Below are 26,485 nucleotides of genomic sequence, written 5' to 3'. Positions count from 1 at the left end.
AATATTTTAAGGCTTCTGTGAAACATTATACAAATAAGACATTTGTGTCTCGGTAGAAACAAGATCTGCTAGGGATTCAGGGATTTGTTTAAAAAAAATTCTTGTCCATAGCACTCTGTCTGTGTGTATTTAGACGTTCCTGGAGGGTGAGGGTGAGTCTAAAGTCCATTGTGGGACAGGTGGCCCATATTTCTCCGTGTCCCAGTTTACCCCCTACTCCCCAGTCCTCTTCCTCAGTCCAGGATGAAGTTCCCTAGTAGATTTACACAGAGGTCTTGTGGAAATGGCTTTTCATTTTATTGTTTCACCAAGAAGGGCTGCCATCATGATCTCTGTGGTCAGGTTTTGAAGGGCTGCCATCATGATATCTGGTAAGAATTCTATGCAATTTGGAGTTCCAATTTAATGAAAAGAAAAAAATTACAAATAGAAAATTAGAACAAGGGTGTTGACAGGGGCTCTTTTAAGTGGACACCATTAGCTTTGTTAGCTTCAGGTGCTGTGGCCTGTTGCCACGAGGACCCATCCTCTTGCTCTGAAGTTGGAGGGACTAGTGGGCTCAGTGGGAATGTTAACTGAGTGTATCTCATGGGCTGGGCATTGTCCTATTTGTACTGTGTGTTCCTTATTGAGACAGTGAGCTCACCTAACCTCGATAACCTCTTTAAAATATTAGACTTTTAATTTTGAGATGTAATGTAGATTCCCATGTGGTAGTAAGAGATTATATGGAGAGGGCCTATGGGACCTTTGCCCAGTTTTCTTAATGGTTCCATCTTGCAGTGTTGGGGTACAATTCATTACTGACTCACTAACAATTTGAGGTTTGTGTTATTGCCGTTATTTCTATTCACGATTAAACTGGGGCTTCGAGAAGCACACAGGCCTGTCCAGGTCACCCACATTGTTAATGCAGAGTCGGGTGAACGTGGGCTTGGGATTTCCAGGCAGTACCATTATGATGGTTTGTGGCAGGGAGCAGCATTCACTTTGCTTGTTTATTCATTCATTCAACAAACATTTATTGAGTAAACTCTGTGGGTCAGATGCTTTCATAGAGTTATCTGATTCTTCAGCAGTACTGAGAATCAGGTAATGTTTATATTTTTTAATCTGAGAAAATTAGCTCTGAGAGGTTATAACCCCCCCAAAGGAAGTATAACTCATAAAGGAGGGATAGAACATGTGTACAGTCACCTCCTTTTATGCAGGTGGTACCCTATGCATTTTACATTTTCAAACATCCGTAATCCAGATATATTCTTGTAAGGCAAGGCTTTTTTTTTTAATTGAAGTATAGTCAAGTTTACAATGTTGTGTCAATTGCAAGGTGTTTTTTGACTTTTGAATTAAAAAATACTTTTTCAGCTGGGTAATTAGGTGTATTTACTTGTTTCATTTTTAAAATGAGGTACTGGGGTTTGAACCCAGGACCTCGTACATGCTAAGCATGTGCTCCACCAATGAACAGTACCCTCTACCCCAAGGCAAGTTTTCTTATCCATTATTATGAAGCTTAGGAGTTCAAATAAATTGAATAGGAATCCAGATCTTTTGATCCTACTGTGGTCCTTTTCTTTATATTCTGCTGAAGGGGGTTGGGGAAGCATTTCCTTTGTTCATTTCTTTATTCAGCATTTTTGAGCAGTGACTTTGCATCAGGGCCTTGCTAGGTGCTTGGAAATAGAAAATAAGAAATGACCTTTCTCTGCAGAGGCAGGAAGCCTAGACCAAAAGCTGGGTAATGTGATCGAGCTACAGTAGCCATATGCAGACTCTGAGGACAAACTGTACCCTTGGATTTGCTTTGGCTTCCCTTGTCTTCTGGCTGGTACACACCAGGTCACCGCAACCCAGATGGGCCCGTAGCACACAGCAGAGAATGTACCTCGATCTCCTCTCCCCTCTCGGCAGGGCCTGCAACATGAGCATCCCTGACTACGTGCAGTGTGCTGAGGACCACCAGACTCGTCCCGTTGTGGTCCAATCCATAGAGATCATCTCAGAGGAGAATTTCTTTTGCACCTATCAGCTACTCACCTCGGTTAGCCATATCAGCCCTTGTGGCTCCCAGTGGACACTCTGTATCCACTACAGGCACCGCTATGTGCCCGAGAATCAGTGGAGCGTCTTCCAGAAACACCCCAAGGTCGTGGGCCTTGTCACCATTACCGAATGTCTCTCTGCCAAGGCCTTCGAGAAGCTCCACATGCAGAGGAGCTGTATGGCACATCGCTTAATGACTCTCAGCTTTTTGTCTTTGTGCAGCATGGGGAGGTAGCCGAGCATACGCGCACCGACGTTGCCTTCAATCTAAGAGTACTGCAGGGTGGTGGAGAAGAGGATCGAGGACTTCACTGAGTCACTCTTCATCTTGCTCAAGTCCAAGTGGCTGGATGGTGGCCCCAAGAATTCTGGGGACAAGATCCCCCTCCCCTGCATCCCGTTTGAGAAGGAGGACTTCATGGGACTGGACACAGACAGCAGGTAAGTTTACCTGGAAGCCAGTCCACCTTGGCTGTGTGCTGGATTGCTTCCCTACATCCAGAAAGGGATCAGCATGGAAGAAGTCAATCTTGTAGCCAAGGGGGGAGGGAGGTGCAGCCCGCCGGTTTCCATACATTTCAAAGTGAATCCGCCTTTATTTCAGAGAGATCCTTTTAGGGTTAATGTGGACACTTACTCCCGCTTTACAGCCAGGAACATGGTGGGACCCCTGGAGTTGCTGTCCAATAAAGTAGCCAAAGCCACTGATGCTAGGAGCACTGGGGAGGAGGCTGGACTCAGCTGAGATGTGCTGTAGGTCAAATGCACATCAGACGCTGAGGCTTGTCTAGTAAAAGTACATAAACTATCTCTTTACTTCCTATATTGATTACATGTCAAAATAATAGTATTTTACATACAGTAGATTAAGTAAGATCTGTTCTTAAAATCACATTCTAGTATTTGTTTTTTGTTTGTTGGTTTGTTTCTTTGTTTCAAATTTTAAACGTGGCAACTGGGAAACTTTCTTTACATGGCTCTCATTTCATTTCTGTTGGGCAGCCTGTCCTGGTACATGCTCATCCCTTTGCTTATGGATGAGATGCTGAACCCCGAGAGGCAGAACGAGGCACTGGTTGAGCTGCGGCTGGAGCCGCTGTCACCTGCCTCCCAGGCCCAGCACCTTTTCAGCTCAGGTCGTCTCTTCCTGCCCGACAGCCACCATGCCAAGTTAGGACATCAGAAACACCGCCAGGGACTTCCTAATGAACTCCTTATGCAGGGAAAGGCGTATCACGGTGTATGGGACAGAGCAGGGAAATGTTCATTCCCACTTTGTCCCTGTGATTAAGTCAATGGCCCCACTTTGCCTCGGAAGTACAGATGAGCTCTTCTGGGCTGCCTACCCCCCACCTTCTGCTCTGTTTCCCCATATATCTATTGTGTTGTCCCTCGGGCTGAAGAGGGTGAGATGCCTTTGCCGAGACGTGGTCCCCCTTTGCTGGGGTGAGTGAGGGAAGCTGTGTCCTCCCGGCCTACGGCCTCGGTCCTTGAGTCTGGAGAGGGCTCATGGTGTTCCCACAGGTGGCGGTCAGAAGACCTGGTATGTGCTACCGGGCCCGCTTTGGAGGTGGTGCTCTGTGATTCTTGAACTTACCTAAGATCAGATCCTACTTTCTAGTTGTTGGTTAGTTGGAGGAGAAGATGCTAGAGAATTAATAAAAAGAATGTCTAGACCAGCCCTGTGAGTGAGAAGCACAGGGGACACTAGTCCCACCTGCGAGAGCCCACCTAGCAGGCTCTGGATGAATTTTCTGTTCCTCCCCGGAAATACCTCTATGGCTTAAGGAAGAGGAGAGGCATGTCATGGCCATGATCTGTACTTGTCCTCACAGGGCCCTGTGATCTACATGCTCGCACTCCCCATCTGCTTCTTGGAGATGAGTTGACATGTTTAGGAGCCTGGGCACTGCTGAGGGCATAGCTCCCAGCACCGTGCTACACAGAGTCTGGCTCTGTTCACCTCACCTGTCAACTCCTGCTGAGGCCCCAGACATTAGTCAAGGTAGGTGCATCAGCGAAACCTAAGCAGGGACCACCTTCTCCCCCTGGACAGAGTGGTGAGTGAGCAGTGGAAGCCTGGAGCCCTGCCCCAGCCCCCACGCCAGTGCCACTTCTTTTGTCATAGGAGGAACTGGTGACATTTTTGCTCAACAAATGCTTGTCTCTGAGTCTGCAGACCCACCAGAGAATGCCAGCTTGTTTTTGCTTTTTGAAGTCTGCCCTTGGGACTTGGCAGAGTAGCCGGATGTGTACTTAGCCCACAGTGGTTCAGCGCATTAAACCTGCCTCCTTGTGGGTCTGTTTATTGTGGTACCATAATGGCTCAGCCAGCATCTGAACGTCATTGAGATAACGCGGCCAGTGAGCTAGGGTCAAGCACATTCTCCTCCAGTCACTTTTACTCCATTGTTTCTTTTACTATTCCACAGTCATTAATTTTTTAAACAATGCTTTGGTGCAGGAGCAGAGCCTCATTCTCTCCTGCTACTCTTGGTGGAAGTGAGTAAAACGGTCCAGACTGAAATGCGACAACAATTTGTAGCTCAAAAGCTGCCTAGACGCTTGTAGGTGGAATTTTGGTTAGGGGAGCTGAACACGTTGTGGTCCCCCGGCAGCGCCGCTTCCCTCAGGCCCCTGCTTTCCCTTGAGCAGGAGGTGAGGTTGGGCCTCACCATCCCCGTGTCCCTGGCCTCACACACTCACATAAATTCTTGTACATGCAGTCAAAATCATTTTTGTTCTTGTGTGATTCTAATTTTCTCTTGTTCCTCTTTTCCTTTTTCTTTACTCCTTTTTCACTTGTACTGCCCAGTGAGCATGTTGTTGCTTCTGAAAATGTGGGCTGTGCACACCCTGCATTGGAAATAGCCAGATTGCCCTCCGTACAGTCTCCATCACTTTAAAAAGCAACAACTTAACAGCTGTTTTGATCCATCTATTATCTTAGTCATTTTTTATTTTCTAATTTTTTGGAATATTTGCTTTGTTAGCTCATCACCCACTGGTGTTTGATACCTGTTGAAATCCTTGCTTTTGAGGAACATGTTTGGTCCTCCTTTTATTTGGTGACAAATGCGCCCTTATTAAATTTGTTTGATTGTTTTGAAGAAGTAAGATGCGAATTGATTTTGTCGGGTGCTCAGGGATTCTTTTCATGGAGTATTTAAACTTGTAAGGTCAAACTCTGCAGCATTTTGCTCGATTCCTGCTTTTACACAAACGTGCTCGGCACGCGGTTCCTGGCTGTCACTGTGTGACGTGCATGACGGCGCTTCCTGGCCGGCGGTCACTGGTGAGGAAGTGGCCGCCAAGGAGGTGACAGCTGCAGGGGATGCTGTTGGAGGAAGCGGTCACCGTTTGGTTCTTTAAATTTTTTTTTTTTTGCATTCAACTTCCCCGTGCCATTTACTTTACTTTGCCTTCATAAAGGGGCAGAATTGGGTCTAAAATCCATGACACTATTTGTTCCCTTTACGAGGCTGGTTTTTCTGGGTATCAGGACAACATGACCTTCTCCTAAGTAGCTGGCTCACCTGGATCTGTTGGACACAGGGACAGCTAAAAGGGCCATAGCTTCCTCTCTGCTTCAGCCTGTGGGCATTCAGAGCTGGGTCTGTGGTTTGCCTCAGCAGCCGTGCAGACCTCCCTGCCCCGGCCTTTACTTTTAACCCATGTTGGCAGTAAAGAGTTGAATCCGTTTCTGTTGCAGCTGACATCCACCACTGACAGCCGTGTCGTTAGTTTGTGGTAGTCAGTCTCCAACACCCCAGACAACCGTGAAGGAAGATGATTTGGCCGACCTAGGACCCTGGATTCTCACCCTCACCATGGTTCATCTCACCCGGTGGAAGGGTTTGGCCACCACCATCATGCTGACCATGAGGCCTTGTTTCTCCTTTCATGCTCTGGTCCAAATGTGGACACTTCATTTTTCACTGAATTTGTCTCGCTTGAGACAGGCCAGAATATCTGAATGAGTCCATCACATTCTGGGTGGGGAACAGAACAGAAGTAAGTGTCGCAAGTAGATGGAGTCTAGGCTGTCCGGGTTGGCAAATGCAGGCTGGGATCTGTGATGGCTGGGCTGTACACTGGACACAGGCCTTTCCCGTGGCTCCTGAGAGCCCATGAGTTGAAGTGATAACAGCCTTGCATGGATTCCCCCATCCTCATCTGCTCATTGGCAAGTGTGTCTGCTAATTAGGAGCTCCCCCAGACCTCGGGCCCTTCAAAGCTCAGACCATGGGAGAACCTTGAGTCCCTTCTCCTGGACATCCTGTGTGAGAATCCAGTGCCTTCTGAGGTGACCAGCGGCAGGAGATGCCTCCCCCTCCAGGGAGCACCCTACGGAGGACTGTTAGTGCACCATGCTGTGAGCTTGTGTGTTTCCGGCCATGGTCCCTACAGAACTACAGTTGAGATGGGCTTATTGATGGAAATAAAAGGACTGATTCCAGGGCAGGGCCTGGGGGAGGGAACAGTGGAAATTGAATGTGACCTCAGACACCTCGGTGGGTGCTGGTGCTGTTACTAAAATGGGGAGTCTGGGAGATACCTGCCAGGAATGGAATTCTAGAGTAAATGGTGGACATGAGGCATTTTTAAGATGCCATTTGTCATCCAAATTAGGACTTCAAAGAGGCACTCGGGTCGATGAGCCTGGGGCTCAGGTGAAGGAGCCGGACTAGAGATACACGTTGGGAGTCGTCATTCTTAGCTGGTGTTCACAGCCTTGCATGTGAATTAGATCATCTCGAGAGCTGCAGACTGAGGCTGAGGGGGGGCAGGGCTGTGTCTTGGTTTAAGGAAAGCCCAGACCATACAGCTTTGGTGTGTCAGTCAGTGGCGTTTGCCATTTTCAAAGCAATGCCAGTTATCCTTAAGGGGCCAGGGGCTGGGCAGGGCCAGCCAGGAAGAAATCTGAAGGGAGGGTCGTGGCCACGTGTGCGTCTTGGGAAGGTGCAGAGTCTGCAGGGTACGGGAGGGTAGACTCCTCAGATGCTAGAGTTGCAGTGAGGAATGGGGAGAAGTTAGTCACAATCACCTGTGAGGGAGGGAGGGAGGTCTAGGGAGCCCCACCTTACCGGACTCGCTTTCCCATGAACAGAAGGCAGTCAGACAGAGGATCTGAGGTGAGAAGGGATGGGCAAAGGGAGGGGAGCCAACCTGGAGAATGGTGCTTGCAAAATTCTGGAATAGTCTCCCTGAAAAATAGAGTTAAATATACCCAGACTCTTAAGAACATTGTTAGTGACTTGGGAGGAGGCAGTTGTTTTTCTGGCCTCCTAAGGGTAAGGCATGTATCCAGGGATACACAGAAGATACGGGCAGTCTGTTCCGGGGGCTTGATCATTACCGGGGGAACAGTGCAAGTTTAAAGGGGGAAAAGGGCAGCGGAGGGAAACTAGCCAGGCCCCGTGTCAGGTACCAGTCGGCCGCCCTACTTGCGTGTTGCATTCACATCCATGCCTCCCAGGTGGGCGCTGACAGCCCCCTTTTGGGGATTGGGAAGCCTTCTCAGAGGGGTTAAAGAATTGGTCCATTTAGTGACTAGTAAATGCTGTAGCAGGATTCAAGCAGGGCCTTGTCAGAATTCAAGGGCATGTTCTCTCTACTGTTTCCAGTACTTCCCTGTTATACCTGGAATGGTGAAGTGGGTCAGTTTTGGAGCCTTTCAGAAAAAGTATGATTTAAGCGCCTCTGGACTGTTTCACAAAGCTCAGCATTCTTTGATGGTTCTGAAGCACGCAGTGATTTTCGCCCCAGAGAGGTAACGTCTAACTCCTTTGATGATGACGTGGTTACAAATGGTGTACAGGTGCAAAACCAGACTTTGCAGCTTCTGAAGGGAAACTCTCCAGTTCTCCCTTGGTCGGCTTTCTTCCTCGGGATGTATCTGTGCTGCAGCATAGGCCTGAGCTTTCCATATGGAGTGAGAGTTTAATATCCGATGTTAGCATAAAACGGTCAGATGAAGAAAATCGACGTTGACAATTTATTTTTGGGTTTCATTAGTCAAAATATACTATCAGTTAATGGCCCATATAGCAAATGAAATTGAGTACAGGACATTGCATTTCTTACTTTCTATTTAGAGTTCTCTTACAGAATAATGTTGCCTGCTTTGGAACATCAGCTCCACCACTCACGGCACCTATCAGTGTGTTGGTGTGATTGCATTTACAGAGTGAATGTAATCTGGGCTTCCTCAGCCCCAAACACTTCAGTGCAGAATCACGGGCTGTAGACGTCTGTTAGTCACGCAAATACTTCTAAAATTATATGATTCCAGAAAAGAAAGAAGAGAGAGAGAGAGATTGCCTTTATCAAATTTCCTTTCAGTTCTAACTGAAAACTGTTGTTGAGCAGCTCTGGTTTCCTTTGGATAAGAATATATACATTTCTTTGCATGTAACCTGGGTTTTGGGCTAGAACACCAAGTTCTTGCTGTCCACAAGCCACAAAAATAGTAGCCAAATTGCACACGTGTGAAATAGTTTATACTTTTTTCTGAGAAAGTATCCTTGAATTTGGGACTTGGGCTGTGATTTCTGCTTTTTGCTTCCCCCACCTGTCTTGTAATCTCTCACTCCTTCCCACGTGGTTCCCAAGTGTTCGTGGTCTCAAAGGAGCGGGCAAACACCCAGTTGGTCACCATGTACTGCTGCTATAGATAGAGCCCAGTCAAGACCTAAAGGACATTATCAGAGAGGACTTCCTGGAAGAAATGGGCTGTACATTCAGTTGTGAGGACAGAGTAAGAGTCAGCCAAGAGAAGGAGTCAAGAATGTGGCTCAGGTCGCAGGTGCAGCCCGGGCAGAGGCCTGGAGGCTTTTGGCGTGGGGACCAGGGGAGAGTGCCCTGTGCGGTCCAGGGTGGAGGGAGCCCCTGCTGGGTAGGACACTGGAGAGAGTCCGGGGTGTAGGGCTTTGGAAGAAGTTGAGTTTTACTAGAACTGACACAGTAGGCAGTGAAGGGTGTCAACAGAAGTGACCCTCAGGAAAGGTACTTCTGGTTTTGCTTCTGATATACTACAGACAAAAGGGTCGGGACGGGCGAGAGCAGGTATGTCTGTCCCTTTGAGATCCAACCCGTCATTCATTTATTCATAACACGTGCACTTCAGTGAGTCTAGGGGAGAGAGAGTGTAGCCACATAAATAAGCAAAATGTATTTGCTTCTTGAGAGCTTAGCATTGTCAGAAGTTGACTTAGCCTAGAATGTTCTAGGAAGAGAGGAACAAATTGTGGAGGTTGGAGGGAGGGAAGGCTTCCTTGGGAAACAGTCAAAATGAACCTGGAGGCAAGTGGGAAGTAGGAGCAGGTCAGGGGGCTCCTGAGGTCACTGGGGACCTATGTACTGAGATGAGGCTGGGCGAGCAGGGTCTGGGGTGGGGCTAGAACTCTACCAGGGAGCCTCTGAACTGTTTGAAGTGGGGTTGATGTAATCAAATTTGTGCTTTGGGAAGGCTGTCATGGCTTTGTGTGTGTGTGTAGCGGGAAAGAGGTGGAGGGTGCCACCAACTGGGGGATCATTTGAAGACCATTCACAGGCTGGGATATGGGCTTCGGGGCTACTTGGGGATGGCAGGGGCAGTGTGGATGCCGGCTTTCCTTATGGGGGACTTGTTAGCGGGGCTGCCCTAGAGGCACCTTGTTGCTGGAAGAAAACTGATGGAGGCTGCCAGGTGGACATTCCTCTTCTCTCCTTCCCTGCCTAGTGTGATGATCTTAGCTCAGCCAACATTTGGAACAAAAGAGCTAATCTCCAGGGTTGCCCAGGCCTTTGTTGAGCTCCTTCGAGTGAGATCTGATAGGATTTAGGTTTGTGTTCAGATCTGGATGTTCACTTAGTTAGAAACGTCCTGTCAATTCGATTACCATAGGGGTTTTTATTCCTGATAAAGATTGCTTTCTTGGTGAGAGGAAAATTATTACAGCTGTTGTCTTTTTCAAAAAAAATCATATGTTTTAAGAGCTTTAATATTCAAAAGAATAGGAATATATAAAATATTTAAGGAAGTCTTTGGTGTAGTTTCTTTGCTTTCTGAGCTAATGTGGAGTTAGAGCCTTTGCATTACTTAATAGCACATCCTTGTCAGTATTTAAAGAGCTGTTAGTGAGCACCCCAGGCCCCACCTCTCAAAGAATCGTTAAAGTTTGCTCTGAAATAGTGAGGTCATAAAGGTCTTGTTTTCAGAAATCAAAAGGTTTTAAATACGCACCATAGCTCCATTTATAAAATAATAATAAGTTCAAAATTAAGAAAATGGAGGATAATTGATTTTTTTTAAAGCCTAAACATAAACTTTCTTGTGCTAATGTTGCAACTGGAAATTTTGAAAAGAAAAATCCTACTGCAATATCATCTACGTGGTATATATATATATAAGTTTCACGTTTGAAAAGTAACTGCGCAGTGGTTTTCAAAGTCAGGAGCATTCCAGCTCAGATACTGGCAGTGATGGTTGCTGGTTTTCAATGGAAGAGCCTAAATTTGCCTTCTTAGCTTTTTTTTTTTTTTGTACTGAGAAGGTTGAGTAGTGCTTTGCCAGGATGATTTTCGGGCAATTTGAGGGCAGATGTCGTGTTCCAGCAGTGAAATATTTCCATGCATTTTATTTTCTGGACATCACCAGGGCACATGTGGGGTTTGTGCCTGCAGGCTGGAATGCTGCAGGACTCCCTAATCCATCACCATTATGTCCTGGTGCTGCTCCGGTCAGTGAATGATTTTCTGTGACTTGGAGGTAATGTGGTCTGATGGTGATGATCAGACTTGCAGTTAAATGCTATTAATTGAAATAAGAGTAACCTAGAAACATTGCTCTAACAATACAGGATGAGGGAGGAGGATTGGCTGAGCTGCTTGCAGTGGGGTGTCTTCTCAGGTGACTCCCTCACCGTGATTCCTGCCAATATCCGCCCCAGCCCTGCACGGTAGTCCTGCCGAAGCAAGCAAGCACTTTGCTCAGAAACGCACTGAATTTCCTTGTGCCTCTGTTTGTTGGCTTTTTTTTGAAAGCACATTTTGCCCTTTGCTTAAATGCCATCCATGCTAGTCATCCCTTACACTCATTCTTCTGGACCTCGTCCATACATAGCTGCTGAATGGATGAACAGAATGTAGTATCTCCATGTAGTGGAACATTATTCACACGTAAGAGTGAATAAAAAAGAAAAAAAAAAGAGGAAAATGAAAAAGGCCACCTGTTTTTGGAAGTCCACCCTGACTGTTCAACCCACACTTTTCCCTTTGAAACCCAATCACTTATGCTCCATTCTACTCTTTTTGATAGTACTTACCACCTTCTAATAATCTTTAACGTTTCCAAAAAAAATAAATAAATAAAGAGATGCTGATGCCACTTCAAAATATACAAGCCTTGCTAACAGCATGTTAATTGAAAGGAAGCAGACACAAACGGCCACATATTGTTGATTTCAGTGATCTGAAAAGCCCAGAAAAGGCACATGCAGAGGCAGAGAGCAGGTGATGGTTGGAAGGGGCTGGGTGGAGGGGGATTACGGGGTGAATGCTAGTGATAGGGGGATTCTTTTGGGCTGATGAAGTGTTCTGGAAATAGAAGGTGTTGAGGGCTGCACAACCGTGATTGTGCAGAAGACTGCTGAGCGCTGTGTCTGGGAGTGCCTGTTGTTGGGGCATCTTTATTTTGTTCACATCCTGCAGTGTGAAGGGCCATCTTCTGCTGTGGTCATTCTACTCCTGTGAGTGGTGAGGGTCAGAGACTTTGTAGAGTCATGTTTCTTTTCTCCCTCTGGCTGAGTGTAGGCAAATAAATTTAAGCCTGAGAAATTGCTCCATCTGCAGAAATGTCTTTCAGTTTTGCCTGGTGTAAAAATCTTGAGAGCTTTTAACCGTTGAGGCTAGTCTGTGGGGGTAAATAGCCTATGAAGCCTGGGTGAGCCCGGGAAGAGCCGCGCTTCCCTCCCAGACACGGGTGGGGATTTCACCCCCTTTCAGGCAGTGAAGGGCCCAGACCCGTGGGCAGACTTGACAATCGTGAATATTTACCTGTATCTGGTGCTTCATCTTGGATACTAATTTCAAGCTGAGTCAGTTTGTGGCGGCAGCCTCATCCTACATCAGGAATTTATAGTATCTGCTCTTTGAGGTGAAGACCTGACAGACTTGATTATTTAACAGTCTGCTTTGAATTGATATCTCAGATTCCTTTGTCAAAAGCAAAACAGCAGAAATACAGACGTCCTTTAATTCCAATGTGGCCTGGAACGGGTTTAGTGTCTGTGCCTCAGTGGCCTTATCTGCGGGTGGGGAAGATGATAACAGTGCTTCCCTCAGAGGAGCTGGTGAGGGGAGTGTGAGAAGCACAAATGGAGGACTTACACGAGATGCTCATAAATGACCGAATTTAGTGCTCTCCGCCTGGTGAGGCCTTAGGGGCAGAGATGTCAGAACAGAGCAGTCCTAGCCGGAGCTCAATACGTGATGGTAGCTGTTATGATCAGTATCACCACTGTGGGTTATCAGGTAGTTTTAAGACTTGGTAATATGATTTCATGAATAATGTTAAAAGACTAGACATCTCAGATCCAGTTTACATAGTCCTCAAGATTTCTTCTGAGAATTGGATGGTTTCTTCCCCATCTTAAATCTGAGATGAGTCTCTAAAAATTTCCGTATTCCTCCATCCTTTTGCTTTAATTCTCTATTTCTTAAAAAACAAAGTTTTTAGATGGAGTTACTGGGGACTGAACTGAGGGCCTCATGCATGCTAAGTACATACTCTCCCAAATGAGGTATAATCTCTTCCCTGATTTTTTTTAAAATTTACATCTTAATTTTCAGAGGTTAGAGGCCTCTAATTATTTTTCTGGAGACTTGTCCATGAACCTGTAAATCTACAATTAATGGACAAAATTTGGTTTATTAAAAAAAATCTATAGAATATTCTGCAGTCCATCCAAAAGGAAATGCTCATGGACTTAGAATGTTTCTCCTTTAAGGTGATTTCTCCTGTTTGGTCGTGCTTAATTTGTTAACAGCCATCCTCATCATCATAATGACCAAACTCGCTGTGAGTGGACGCCTAACTGAGGCTAAAATGCTTTGCTCATGTTTTACTTCATAGCAAGTGTTTGATTGTAGGTATCAGTGTCTCCTTTTTTGTAGCTGAGGGATTGAGAGATGGGTCAGCTTGCCCCAAATCACACGCAGCTGGCAGTGGCTAGCTCGATGCTGGAATCCAGGCTGCACAGGATGAATTCTCAATTGCTCCTCTAATCAGCTTCCCGTTGAGTGTTTTCCCGAACTCCTGTGAGCCCATAAATGACCGATTTTAGCTATCTCAGCCTGATGAGGTCTTCAAAGGAGAGACACCAGTGAGAATGAGAGGCAGAGTGGCATAAATTAAAATTGTACATTTTCACAAATGTTTTATTCTCAGGTAATGACTTTAAAGGTAATATTTTTTTAATTTAGTGCTTTGTGAGAACTAAAAACAAAACATTTAAAATAATTATTGTGCAAGAGAGAAGTGGTCTTTGAAAGTCCAAATGTTGCTAATGATGTTACTTGTTTTTTCTAGTGGTGCTTATTTACTGAAAAATTTCCAAACACTGAATTTGTTTTATGTAGTCTTAGTATGAAAGAAAACTTTGTCAGTGAGTATTGTAAGTAAAATCCTTACTCTTTTCTTTCCTGATGATGAATATCTTAGTTGTTTACATGGCTTAAGTATATTTCATCATTTGTGAAATTTGAGTAATATGGTTTACCTTGTCTGACTGTGAGAGCTGGACGCCTTGTATACAAAGCACCGTAGAGGTGCTTAATAAAAATGTGCTGTCACAGTGACTGATAGTTTAGAGGTATCAACTCTGAATACTAAAAAGGGTAGCTTATTTCTGATGCATATTCAATATGTATATATATGATATACATTATTATGGCTTAAAGTAACTAGGATTGTTTTTTTTTAAGTGCAGTATGAAGCTTTAATGAAATCTGTGTCATTCTAGTGAGACAGGGACTACTTAAATTGCCTTAAGCAGACGACCTTGAAGATTATTTACACAGAATGTGTATTGTTACAGCTCAGAATTCATGTTGCCGTGTAACCATCCATCAGACATTTAATTTCTCGGGATTCTGACCAGAACCATTAAGTTTAGAAAAATCCACATTGATTATTATCAGGGAATAAGCTCCTCTCTTTTGTGACTAAAGAAAATTTTGATTTTTTTCTGCACTCTTTTCAGGTTTTAAAATTTCAAAATTTTGATTTGACATGTCACTTTTTTAATAGAGAGAATAAAGCTCATGCTGTTTTAATATGTAAATAAATGTTTTTGTATTTCAATACCCTTCTATGATTTCCTGGCTCTTTGAGAAGTATTTTGCAAGATACTTTGATTACCTACTGTTGGAAAAATACAGACGTGACTTTTATGAATATAGGCGTAGTACAGTTCTGTTGGTTTTTACTACAGTGCAAGACATGAGACCTAGGAGAGCTATGCTGCTGATTGCCAGGAGGACAGATCTCAGGTCTCAGTCTCCCCTGGTGTAAAATGAAGTGGCTGGACTGGATTCTTTCCTCTTCTAAGATGAGCTTCCATGAGCCTATGTCTTTTGTTTATATTTAGGAGTATTAGCAATATCAGATTAAATACTGAATACCCCTCCATCCCCCCGAAGCAAAGTGCAGTATATGCTACATAAGCTTCTAGTTATCTGATTCTCGTTTCTCATCTTACAGTCAATTTTTGTGTTGCATGTTTCCCGGCAACCTGGAAGATCTTTTTAGCCATAGGTGGCGCTGTTGCAACTTTTTACAGTCTTAATTTTTCTGTTTGTAAAATAAGGCTTAAACAATGTGATTTTATTTTGATTCCTTTGCTTAATGCTTCAGAATAGCACAACGTCCATTATGTCTTTCTACCTGGAAAATTTTTTCTGCTTATATCATAGTTTTATTCTTTTATCTCGCTGTGAACATTTCAGACTTGCTGTGCAAACAATGGCAAAATCGGGCTTTTCTTCTAGTGTTAGAAACCAGTGAGCCGGGATATTTTAAAACAGCTAGAAGCTGCCTCTGGAGCACCATAAAGCTGAAAAGTGTGTTGAGTTCCCTGAGTATTGACCCCGCCGCTGTGTGTTAATTGGTGGGAGTTGATTTGGTACATATATGATGGGGTGTAGTTTCTTGACTTGGGTTTGCCTGCACGTGCTGACACTGAACCACGTGATCCTGAGTCAGCTCGTTCTGAGTTTTCCCCTCGTCTGTGAGAAGGGGACACTCATATCTGCTTTGTAGAATTGTGAGAATTAGTAATTATGTAACATGTTTACCACAGTGGGTATGTCAAGAGAGCTCATAAACTTTAGCTGCTGTTTTGTGTGCAGCCATCATTTTATAGTCTTTGGTAATTACAAAGAAACAAGAAAATAAGAAAAGCTGATTTTATGATGAAAGATTTTTGAGGAGGTTCCATAATTCCTACACCCATAATTTAGCATCAGCAGAGTCAGAACTGTTACACAGTCGCCCTGGACCAACGTTAAGCCACAGAAATTTTTGTTACTTCATATATGTTGGGGCCTAAGGGGAACCAATACTTATACATATGTTGTCTCCAGCAGCCAACTGAGAGATGACACAAGAGTAGGCAGGTGATAAATGTCTTCTTTGTTACTGATGAAGCCACGTTCTCCATGAACTTCAGGGCTGTGGATAAATGAGTGCCATGATACTGTGTCCCAGAAGTAGAGACTCACCCTGTCCCAGGTATCTCTGGGCCACAGCAAGCCTTTCCTTGAGAGAATGTGCCCCATCATGCACAGGGCTGTTCTGCAATGCAGCTGAGCATCCAGGGTGCTTCCCTAGGGTAGTCAACACTGGAGGGAAAGGAAGGGTTTCACATGCCCTGCTTGTCTCCCTGGAATCACAACTCAATCTGTTAATGTGAGGAGGGCTAGCTGTGGGCCAGGCATCAGGGCTGTGAAGGGAGTAGCACTCTGCATGGCCCAGAGGAGTGGGGAGGAGGTATCCCTTCCATCAGTTTAAACAGGTGGTGGGATGGAACAGAAGGGTGCATCCCATGAGTTTATAAAAGGAGAAATAAGAATATCCTTTGGGTATTAGTCTAGCCAGGAAACACAGAAGATGATTAGGAAGGAGACTTGTAAACCACTGTAATATTAATTTGACATTTGTTGAGCACCCAAAATGTGCTACATTCTTTTCTGAGCGTTTTACAGAAATGAATCCTTCAATCTTCTCAACAAGCGAGTAAGGAAGGTTTGATTGTTATCCCAGTTTTACAGTGTGGAAATTGAGGCACACAGAGGGTAAGTTGACCAAGGTCACAGAACTAGTAAGTGGCAGAGCAAGTATTTTAACCCTGGCTGTATGGTATTGTGGCTCCCAGAATGGGCTTTGGGTGTTTAGATGTATCTGCATCCCTCGATTTCTGTACGTCTGTGCATCAACTAGCCCAGAAAGGACAGGGAAAGGAGAGTTACACAGGTGCTCACAGTCGTGTCTCGGCAACTGTCCACGAAGAGTGCACCGTGATTAGAATTAATTGTTTTCCAGGCAGCAGATCTGTTGGTATAACAGAAATTTAGTCCATTGAATTCATCTAGAAATCCTTCCTGCTCTGCTTCTGTCCACACTTGCCATGTGACTGCCTGCCCGTGTTTGGGCCGTGGAGGAGAACATATACTCATGGTTGAACTCTGATATTGCAGTCTGGTTCATAGTTTCACATCTTCTGTTACATTAATAAGTTAAATTTCTGGTTTTCTTGCATCAGTGTCTCATGAGTTTGGTTAATGTGAAACCAGTCCATGGGAGCCCAGGGGTTATGATGGTATAAATTTTTAGCACGTTGTGGCACTTCTAGTCATGCAGACATGACTGGGGGATGTACGCCTTTCTCACTGATTTCTCCCAACAGCAGGGTCCTCTCACGGATGTGAGGCTGGGAGCTCTCTGAGTAGCTCAGTCAGAGGCCAAGTCCACCAATCCGAAAATGATGTAGTACCTGGAAGTGGGTTTAATAAAAGTAAAGGGCTTCCAGGTAGTCCGATGGGCTGTTCAAGAAATTTGGTGAAAAGCTGTCCACTGTCTGTGGTTTAGCTGCTTCTTTGCTGTTGAAAAGTCTGGAGTAGATGAAGGGATTTTAAAAAGCAGAAAGGAGTGATTTCAGGTGGTACGTCCACACCGGTGAGAAGTGATGGATGACCGCCTGTGTGAGGCACAGACAGAGTCTTACAAACTTCATAAACCAGCTTCAAATGCTCTGCCATCTGAGTGCGCTTCATATGGGGTCCAGTTCATCACTGGTCACGCTGTGAGGGCAAGTAACTGACGATGGCAGAAAGGACACGGAGGCATCAAAAAGGTCTCACTCATGTTCCCTGTTTAAAGAATGTGGCACAGTGTATTATATTTGAGCTGGTTTTTCACTGAACAGTTTTTAGTGTTTTCTGGGACTCCCCAGTGCCCCAAGGTTCCATGCAGCTGGGTGTCCCCTCATTGCAGCTCCGTCAGCGCTTGCCCTGGGCTGATGTGGTGTCACGGGAAGCAGGACGGTCAGCGTCCCCGGCTCCTCTGAGCTCCGTCTCCTCATCTGCAGAGCCTGGTTTCTCATCCGTGTCTACTTAGTAGGGTTGCTGAGAATCACACGTGATGGTTATCAGGTGTGATTTCTGGTTGTCTCTGCGATTGGCAAATAGCCAATAATTGACAGAAACTCTTGTTTTTTTTTTATTGTAATTGTGTCTCCTAGATTGCAGTGGTTTTTAGTCTGCATTTTTTTATAACTTTACTCATTTTTAAATATGCCCTTATTTTATTTTTTTTTTTGAGGTACTGGGGACTGAAGCCAGGACATTGTGCATGCTATGCAGGTGCTCTACAACTGAGTAATACCCACCCTCCTTTTCTGCACTTAAAAATAAATATTGCAATACACAAAATAGCTCTTAAACTCCATGATGGGACCTGGTCTCTGTATAGGCAAATGAACACGTATACTATTTCGATAAGAATAAATGCTGTTGAGACATACGTTTCTGAATCTGTTAATGTGCTTAAAAACGATCATAGCTAGTGATAAACACGAGACTTAGATCCAGGACTTTTTAGGGTATGTTTTGCCATCATGGGAAATTACATTCTCCCGAGAAGGCTAATTGGGTCTCTTTGATATTTGGATGGTTTAGCAGGTGATCAAGGCTTTCCAAAGCTGACAGTTTTGTATTTTAAACTAACTACAAAGTTATCTTCTAGAAGATGGAAATCCTAAGTTTGTGAATTTCCCAGTAATCCAGGGGGTATGTGTCTGTGTCTGTGTCTGTGTGAACGTTTGTGTGTGTGATTTCAGGAATGTAGAAATAAGTTCCATATAGACTTCTGATATCTTTCTCTTCCAGTTCAAGGTTTAAGCATATACTTACACAAATAAATTGATTTTCTTTTGTCATTTGGCATATTGGCGGGAATAAGAGGTTCTCATACTTGTTTCAGAAGGGTTGGGAAGCATGAGCTTAGAAAACGGGAGGAGAAAGAGGCAGGGAGACACTTCACACTTTGTGCAGTATATGAGAAACGGTAGCTTTTCTTTTCTCTTTTCTTCTAAAGCAAACTGGCTCTGAATTGTAACACACTATTACTCAGAATTGCTTTTCTAATCAGATACAAGTGCCTCAGATTTTTCAAGGCAACATGAATGATGAAATGTGTTTTAGCATTTATCTTTAAAAGTAGTTTTATTTCTCAAGTAAAAGACTATAGCCTGTTTCTTCCAGCGTCTCAAGAAATTCTCATTGATCTATGTACATGTTCTATGTGCTTATTTTCTTTTTTTTTTTAAGTGCTTGTTTCATTGTGGTGTGAATGAATGTTTAAAATTTCTGGATTTTGATCTTTAGAAAATGCTGATTTATCATAACTGTTAAAAACCTGATTGTTCTTTGGTCCTTGTTTGGTGGGGCACCCTATTGATTACTCTTGTCTGTTAAAGAGAGAAATTCTTCCTCTAGCCTGCAGATCATTAAGTGTATGGTTTGCAGTATGCCTTTAAATTTCGTTGAATGCATTGAACATGATTGTCCAGTGAATTTTGAGTTGACTCATAGTAATGACTTTGCTTTGATTCTGTGGCTTTTGCTCCTCTCCACAAGAGCTTGAATTCTCTGTTGCATTTTGTATACGTGTTCTTCACAGTGGAAGAAATTTTGCATTTTTTACAGAGGTGGTTTTTCCTAACACCTCTGAATGCCTTCTGTAATTGATACAACAAAAATCTGTTATTTCAATGCTTAATTATTTCATACACTAGTTTTTGGCTTAATCAGAAACAATGACAGAGTGATAATAAAAAATAGGAAAACTTTCCTTCCTTTGAAGAATAGAAATCAGGTGGTCAGGCTCACCCATGCTTTGGGCCTGACACACTTAATCTCATGTCATTGTGTATCATGATTCGGAGATGGAGTTGCTTCAGGTTTATTGATTTTTGTTTTAACATTTGTGTTGAATTCTTTCTCCAGGCTTATGTATCCTGTTGGGTTTGTTGAAACTGTAGAAGGGAAACAAAAGCTTTTTTTGGTTTCCGGAGTCCTGAGTTGCTGATGATAAAGAGTTGAGGTTGGGCTGAGGAACAGAGTGACACTCCCTCTGCTCCCAGCTGAAATTGATGAACAATGAAATCAATTAAGTGTATCGGTATTTGAACAATAGAAGTTAGCGAGCCCAAACTGGCTAGTTATGCCCAAAGAAAGTACTGAATTCACCTGCAGAATTAGGTGCTTTACCAAGAAGAAGCAGCTTAGAGCAATCAGAAAAATCAGTCCTATGATGAGATATAAAGTAAATATAATATCTTTTATTTCTGAAACTTTTCTACGTTAAGTTGTGTAGAGCTAAAATTAAGTTTCAAGCACCAGGAGTTAACAGTGTGGGTGGTTCTGTATGATCATTATTCAGGAATGTGCCTAGACTCTGCTAGAGTGGCTGAAGCTGGCAGGAAAAGACCTAGAGCCAGGATTTGTCACCTTAGGGTGTCCTCCATAATGGTTCCATGTGGGAGCCCATGATTGGGTTAACAAATTGTAACAGACCCCAGCCGACTGTCAAATTTAAGAAGAAAACGTATGCTTAGTAACTGCTTTGCAAGCAAGTGCCTGTGCATCCTCACTCCTGTCTCCTTGCCTTAAAAAGCAGAGATAATGCTTTGCTTGCGTAGATGATGTTTTAGATAGCACTCTGCTCATCGCAAAGCAATGACCCAGGCCCACAGCTATAAAGGCTGGGCTTGTGTGCAGTTAGATACTCTATTATCCCCCAAGCAAGGACCTAGCTGGTCTGGTGGTCTGCTTTGTAATTCACATGTCTAAAGAATGTATCTTATTCCCCTCACCCCATGACTTACCTAAAGATACACTAAGCCTTTGTACTCATGGTGGATTCTACAATCTCTGTCTCATCCTTCTTTCCCCAAGTTCCTGCTTACTATCACACAACTGTTAATGACGTTTTCCTTTGATTATACACAATAAATATGGGATCATTTGAGAGGCTCGTGGAGTTGGGTCCCTACGCCCTCTCTCTTTCGTGACTTTTTCCACAGAGTCTTGAGTATTCATTCCCTGTACGTAAGACTTCTGCCAGCCAGAACCCACAGTTCCAGGTGAGAAGGATGCAGGCTTTATCTCTCCTACCCGAGGGAGAGAGAGTAGAAAATTGAGATCTGCTCTTCCGTGGTCCCTTCCTGCCCCAGGTCTGCTCCAGTTCACCTGCAGCCTTCTGGCCTCTGCTCACACTGCCTCTGTCCCAGGACTGACAGCAGCCTTTTCTTCCCTGGTAAACATTTCCTGTGCCTTTTAGAAGTTGGTCTCTTCTCTGCAATACAACCCTGGCAGATGTGATGGTGGTAAACGTGCTGGTGGGCAGTCACTTGGGGACTGCCAGGAGCCATGCTGATTCTCCTGAGTCTCTCATTCGGGGTTACAGAACTGTCGAGCAGCAGAGGAAGCCCTTTAACGTGAGGCCAGCTCAGCATTGCATCACTTTCATTTTATTTTTGAATTTTCAGTGGAGAAATTATTTGTAGCAAACTGTTCCAGATTTTTGGCTGCCTGCTTTCCTCACCACCATTTCCTTGTTGGCTCTGGTGCTTGTTGTAAGAACCAGGTTTCTTCTCTGGTTATTTCTAGCAGCTGGGCTTGCCGAATCCTTGATCTGCATTTGAAGCAGAATGCTTCTTCGTGATGTCAAGCTGATTTTCCTATTTCTGAATATTTCGTGTACACTCAGCAACTCTTTCAAGTGAAATGCTCTTGTCCAATTCTGTTAACCCATATTTGCCGATCTCCTGCTTTCATGCTGAGGGCAGTTTCTTCTTCCTGTAATAAAAGTTAGCAATTTGCATTTACTATTTGAAGGTTCTGGCCCTAGGTGCTTTTGTCCTTAACAGTTTTAATACAATTCACCCATTAAAATGTGCAGCGGTTTTTACTCAAAGCCCAGAATTGTGCATCGCAGTCAATCTTAGAATATTTTCATCCCCCAACAGGAAGCCCTGTATGCACAAGCAGTCATTCCCATCTTCCTCATCCTCCCCCAGCCCCAGGCAGCCATTGTTCTCTCTCTATGGATTTGCCTGTGCTGGACATTTCATGTAAAACAAGTTATTTCATGTAAATGGAACTGTCTATTGTGACTGACTTCTTTCACACTGAGTAACTTTTTCAATGTTTTTCCAGGTTGTGGCCTGGGTCAGTACTCTATGCTTTGCTATTGCTGAATTATATTCTACTGTATATCTGGGCCCTACTGTTTACCCATTCATCAGGTGATAGTCGTTTGTGTTGTTTCTGCTTTTTGTTTGTGAAGAGTAATGGCGCCGTGAATACTCCTGTAGGAATTTTTATGTGGACATTTGTTTTCAGTTCTCTTACTTGTGTGACCAGAGAGCAGAAATGCTGGGTCATTCATAAACCAAATGTTCAACTCTCTGAGGACCTGCCAGGCTGTTTTCTAAAGTGGCCACGCTGTGTTACATCCTCACCAGCAAGGGCTGCGTGCTCCGCTTCCTCTGTGTCTTCATTAGTGCTTGTTACACCTTTTTTTTATTATAACCTATTGTAGTAAGTGTGAAGCGGTTTCTCCTAGTGGTTTTGACTTGATTTCTTTTACAGCTAATGATATTGAACATCGTTTGATTGTGCTTATTGGCCATTTGTATATTTTCTTTGAAAAATACATTTTCAGATACTTTATACACATTTTAATTGAGTTCTCTTTTTCTTGTTGAGTTGTAGGAGTTTTTTCTTTTATTTGAAGATACAAATACTTAATCAGATAAATAATTTGAAAAAGTTTTCTCCTCTCTGTTGTTTTTTCACCTTCTGGATGGTGTCCTTTGAAGCAAATTTTTAACATTTGATGAACTCCAATTTATCACTGTTTTCTTTGTTCCTTGAGCTTTTGGGGTAATATTTAAAATCTGAGGTATTTTATTTAAACTTTTATATAAAAAAATAACTTAATTCTTAAGACCGTTCTAGGAGATGGGTGCTGTGGTTGTCCCCAGTCTATGGATAGGAGACTGAGGTGCAGAAAATTTCACTGAAATATCAGTGTCACAGCTACCCAGTGCTGTGGGATTTCAGACCCTCATGTTTGTCCCCAGCATTTGTGATCTTCACCACCATGCTCCACTACTGCCTGGAATCATTAATGAAAAAGTTTTCCTTTTTCGATTTCTTGATTGTTTGTTTTCTCATTGGGGAACTCACCTCTTCATTTTCCTTGCAGAGATCTGTGTAGGTTTATTTTAGATCTCATGTACTTATTTATTACACAGGCTCCAGTGATGATTGTGCCTAGTTGTTCTAATCAATTCATACTCAAGTCTTTCCTGCTCATGACACTAAAAAGAGAGTCATGATTTACATAATGCTCAAAGAAGAATGTACTTGAGTGATTTTATTTTTCTAACCAATCAAACAAATCAAATAAAAACCCGGTGTTGGAACAGATTATAAGCCCTGCAGAATAGGGTCACTGTCTTCCTTGTGTTTCATTTGATTTGTCACAGTGTCTGGATAGTGCCTTGCTGTCCAGCAGTTTTGTGAGTATACGGTGCTCGTGAATCATTGTAAGGAAAGAATTTTGACAACAGACTGTGTTGTTCATTTCACAAGGGAAAAGATCATATAGAAATACTGCTCAGATTTATTTTAAAATTAAGCTTGGTGTTTTGAGAAGGGTTCAAGAAACCATACAAAAATCTTTTTCACTAATTTTAAATCTATCTTAGACACATTATGCATACATAGCAGAGTAACTTATCAACTAGTTTTGACAAGAGGAGTGTATTATTGATTATCTATTTTAGTTGAAATATTCTACCTGGGATAAAGTAATCAGTGCCCATAAATGAACAAATATGTTTGTATTTCTATGCAACATGGGAGCAGACTTCATATGTTTCTATATAATATATATGACTGTGTGTTTTAATCTGTCTGTCAGTGTTTTTATAGTTTTTCAGCAATGTTGTAACTTTAGAATTCTTCTATGGAAATCACCCCCAATTCTAGTGCAGTTTGTACTGTGTATCCTGTCTTATGCATGGGATTCCACTGTCCCCTCTGTGAGGAATTTCCTCTCCTATTGAGTTAGTAGCAGAGTTAAAGGAACTGTGATTTCTAGGCCTTTGCTCTCCATGTGTTTGCAGTTGGCTGTCAATCAAGATTTTCTCTTTCTTGAGTTTTCATTGTTCAATTAGAATTTTGGAAATAACAATTAATATGTTGCAACACTCTCCCTAGAAACTTGATGTGTTTGTGCTTTTCAGTTTCCAATTTACAAAAAATGTAAATTCACTCCTGTTTTTAAATAGTCCTTTTTCACTAGATATTTGTTTACTTCTTTATAGTCAAAATATTTTCTTCCCAATGAATGAATCGGTTTGCATGTTTTAAAAGATACTTTACTTTTTAAATTTCTTATTCTAACAGGTATATTCGTTGTACAGAATTTAGAAAATAAGGATAAACACAATTATAACTTAAAAATGGCCTCTAATCTCACCTGGAGATACAGTTGTAAGGTTTGAAATTGAGAATTACAAGTCCTCTCAAACTCTTCTTCTATTTCAAGTACGGTTTGGTTACTGAGATCCTCGAATTCTCATATGAATTGTAGCAGCAGATAGTCAGTTTCTGCAGAGGAACCCACTGGGATTGTGATCGAGTCCACGTTGAATATATGGATCGCTCTGGGGAGCACTGCCATCCCAAGAATGCTGTCATTTGATTCAGGAATGTGCGTGGTGTGTCTGTCCAGGTATTTAGGTATTCTTTAATTTTTTTCAGCATTGCATAGAGTTTACATTGGATTATTTTACTATATATTTTGCCTTTATACTGAGGACAAGTGTGCAAGGTACCGGGATCAGAAGTGTATTGGAGCTCCGCAACTTGCTGCCACCATGGACGCTGTGCTCTTTCTTCGCCCACTGTACAATGTTGCACAAAATAGGACCTAAGTAACTCTCCCTTGAAAGAATGATTATATGATTGCTGGATGATGCTTGAGATTCCTTGTGATGATGTCTTTTTCCCAGAATTTCGCCTCTTCTTAACTATGCCCTTTCCCTTCCTTTCCTCCAGCCTGTGTTTCAGCCTGCCTGTGGCATTGATTTTCCTTGTCTGTGGACTCTTCCTTTCACTAGTTCGTGATAATGTTACATGTGAGATGTGGAAACTTGCTAGATGTCAAGAAAGAGCAAATCCATTGCATGCTAGATTTTTTAGAGTGTGTTATTGTATTATCGATTGAAATTAAATCAGGCTGACCCATTGAGCCATCCCCTGAGCTCTTTTTGCCTTCCTACAGGTGATACTGCTCTCGTTGCTGCATGTGCCCTTCCCCCAGACTTGGTTTTGGAGTTGAGTAAGTCACCATCACTGGAGCCCTCTCTTTAAATGATGACGAGAACATTTGCTCTATCTCCTTGTTTGGGGACTTCGATGAGATGAGGCAACAGATAAAGAATGGAGCCCCACCTCATTCTGATCCCCGCTCTTTCCGTTCCTTTCTCCATGGGAAGAGTACAATTCAAAAATATAAAGATTGTGAGCTAATGAGATAGACAAGACAACCGATCATTTATTAAATACCCTTTCATGCCAGAAACAAATGTATTATACACACAAAAAGCACATAAAATACGGTAGTACTGTGGTTACAAACGTGGGTCCGAGTTCGAGTCCTGGTCTGGAGTGACAAGTCCTGTGAGATGGAGAATTGATAGGTCGGCTTAGCCTCTCTTGGACTTGTTTTCTGTCCTGCAGAGATGGGGCTCGCTAGGCGTCCCTCCCCCGTAGAGGTGCTGAGGGGTGTAAAAGACACGTGTAGGCAGACCGAGCACAGCTGCTCTTTCCTCGTAAGTGCAGGATAGCATCGCTTTTGCGGTGATGGCTTTATGACCGCACCGTGTAGACTCTCAGTGCTCCAAAGGGATGCCTTGCAGATTGGAGATGGGATTCTCACTTCTGTAAATACCCAAGGATTGTGTTATTGGGCCTTGCTGATTTGACTCTATTCTTTAGAAAGTACATAATGTAGATATATTTTTCAAACATGCATGAATTTTTTCTTTTATTATTTATAGTTCTACCCTCTCATCTCTTGGTGTGACTTTTCATGGAATCCAGGAAACAGTCCTAAGCAACCTGCCTCTTCACACTTCTCCATGGTGGTTTCCTTCCCTGACTAGAAGAGGGTTTTGCATAGGTAATTTTGATTGTTCCCCTTCTCTTGGAGACTGTCTGTTTTTCTGCCCATCTCTCACCTGTCCATCTGTCCATTTCTCTACCCACTCATTCTTCTGACTTGTTTCAATAAGCATTTCAGGCAGCTTACAGAAGAACAGATACCAAATAAACAGGTGAGAAAATGGGGCCAAGTTCATACAGTGAGGCTAGGAGTTGAGCCTGTGTGAGAGTTGCAAGCGTGAGACACATGCCTCTGCCTTGTGACTTATAAGATAGACAACATCAATGTGCCTGAAGCTCCCAGCAGACACAGGGAAACAGGGTTTGTGGGAGATGCTCATTGGCTGTGAAATAAATAAGTGGCTTAGTAGAAGCCCAGCCTTTCCAAGTACTAAGGCTTAGGAGAATATTTTAGTGTCTTCCAAAATCAGATTATTGCATCTTTTCTTTTTCAGAGTTTTATGTATAGTTGGTTTACATTCTATACCTGGAAATTTCTCCAAAACTGCTGCCCACGTGAGTCCCATGACTCGGGAATGGGGTGGTTCTGCTCATTGACGGGTGTTGGCCAGAAACGGAAAATGACAGCCTCAAAGGAGCCTGGGATTTATCAGTTATGTTTTGTCAGTGCTGTAGATTTCAGAAAATGCTTTCA

At 43.3% G+C, this 26,485-nt stretch overlaps 1 protein-coding gene across 4 annotated transcripts in view; it reads left to right on the top strand.

Moving 5' to 3' along the window:
- The window catches only part of LOC140691493 (uncharacterized), a 194,019-nt gene that overhangs the window by 27,381 nt on the left and 140,153 nt on the right, over positions 1–26,485 (top strand). The window contains exon 3 of one of the 4 annotated variants that reach the window (XM_072955138.1): positions 2,269–2,487. The exons of 1 other annotated variant lie outside the window; for it this stretch is intronic. In XM_072955138.1, coding sequence (XP_072811239.1) covers positions 2,269–2,487 — 219 coding nt within the window. Of the gene's footprint in view, positions 1–2,268; positions 2,488–26,485 lie in introns of those variants that run through there. 2 more of the 4 variants (XR_012067181.1, XR_012067186.1) reach the window with 2 other exon arrangements.

The sequence above is a fragment of the Vicugna pacos genome, chromosome 35 (assembly GCF_048564905.1).
Source record: "Vicugna pacos chromosome 35, VicPac4, whole genome shotgun sequence".
Taxonomy (NCBI): Eukaryota; Metazoa; Chordata; class Mammalia; order Artiodactyla; family Camelidae; genus Vicugna; species Vicugna pacos.
This window is presented reverse-complemented; position numbering and strand designations above follow the sequence as displayed.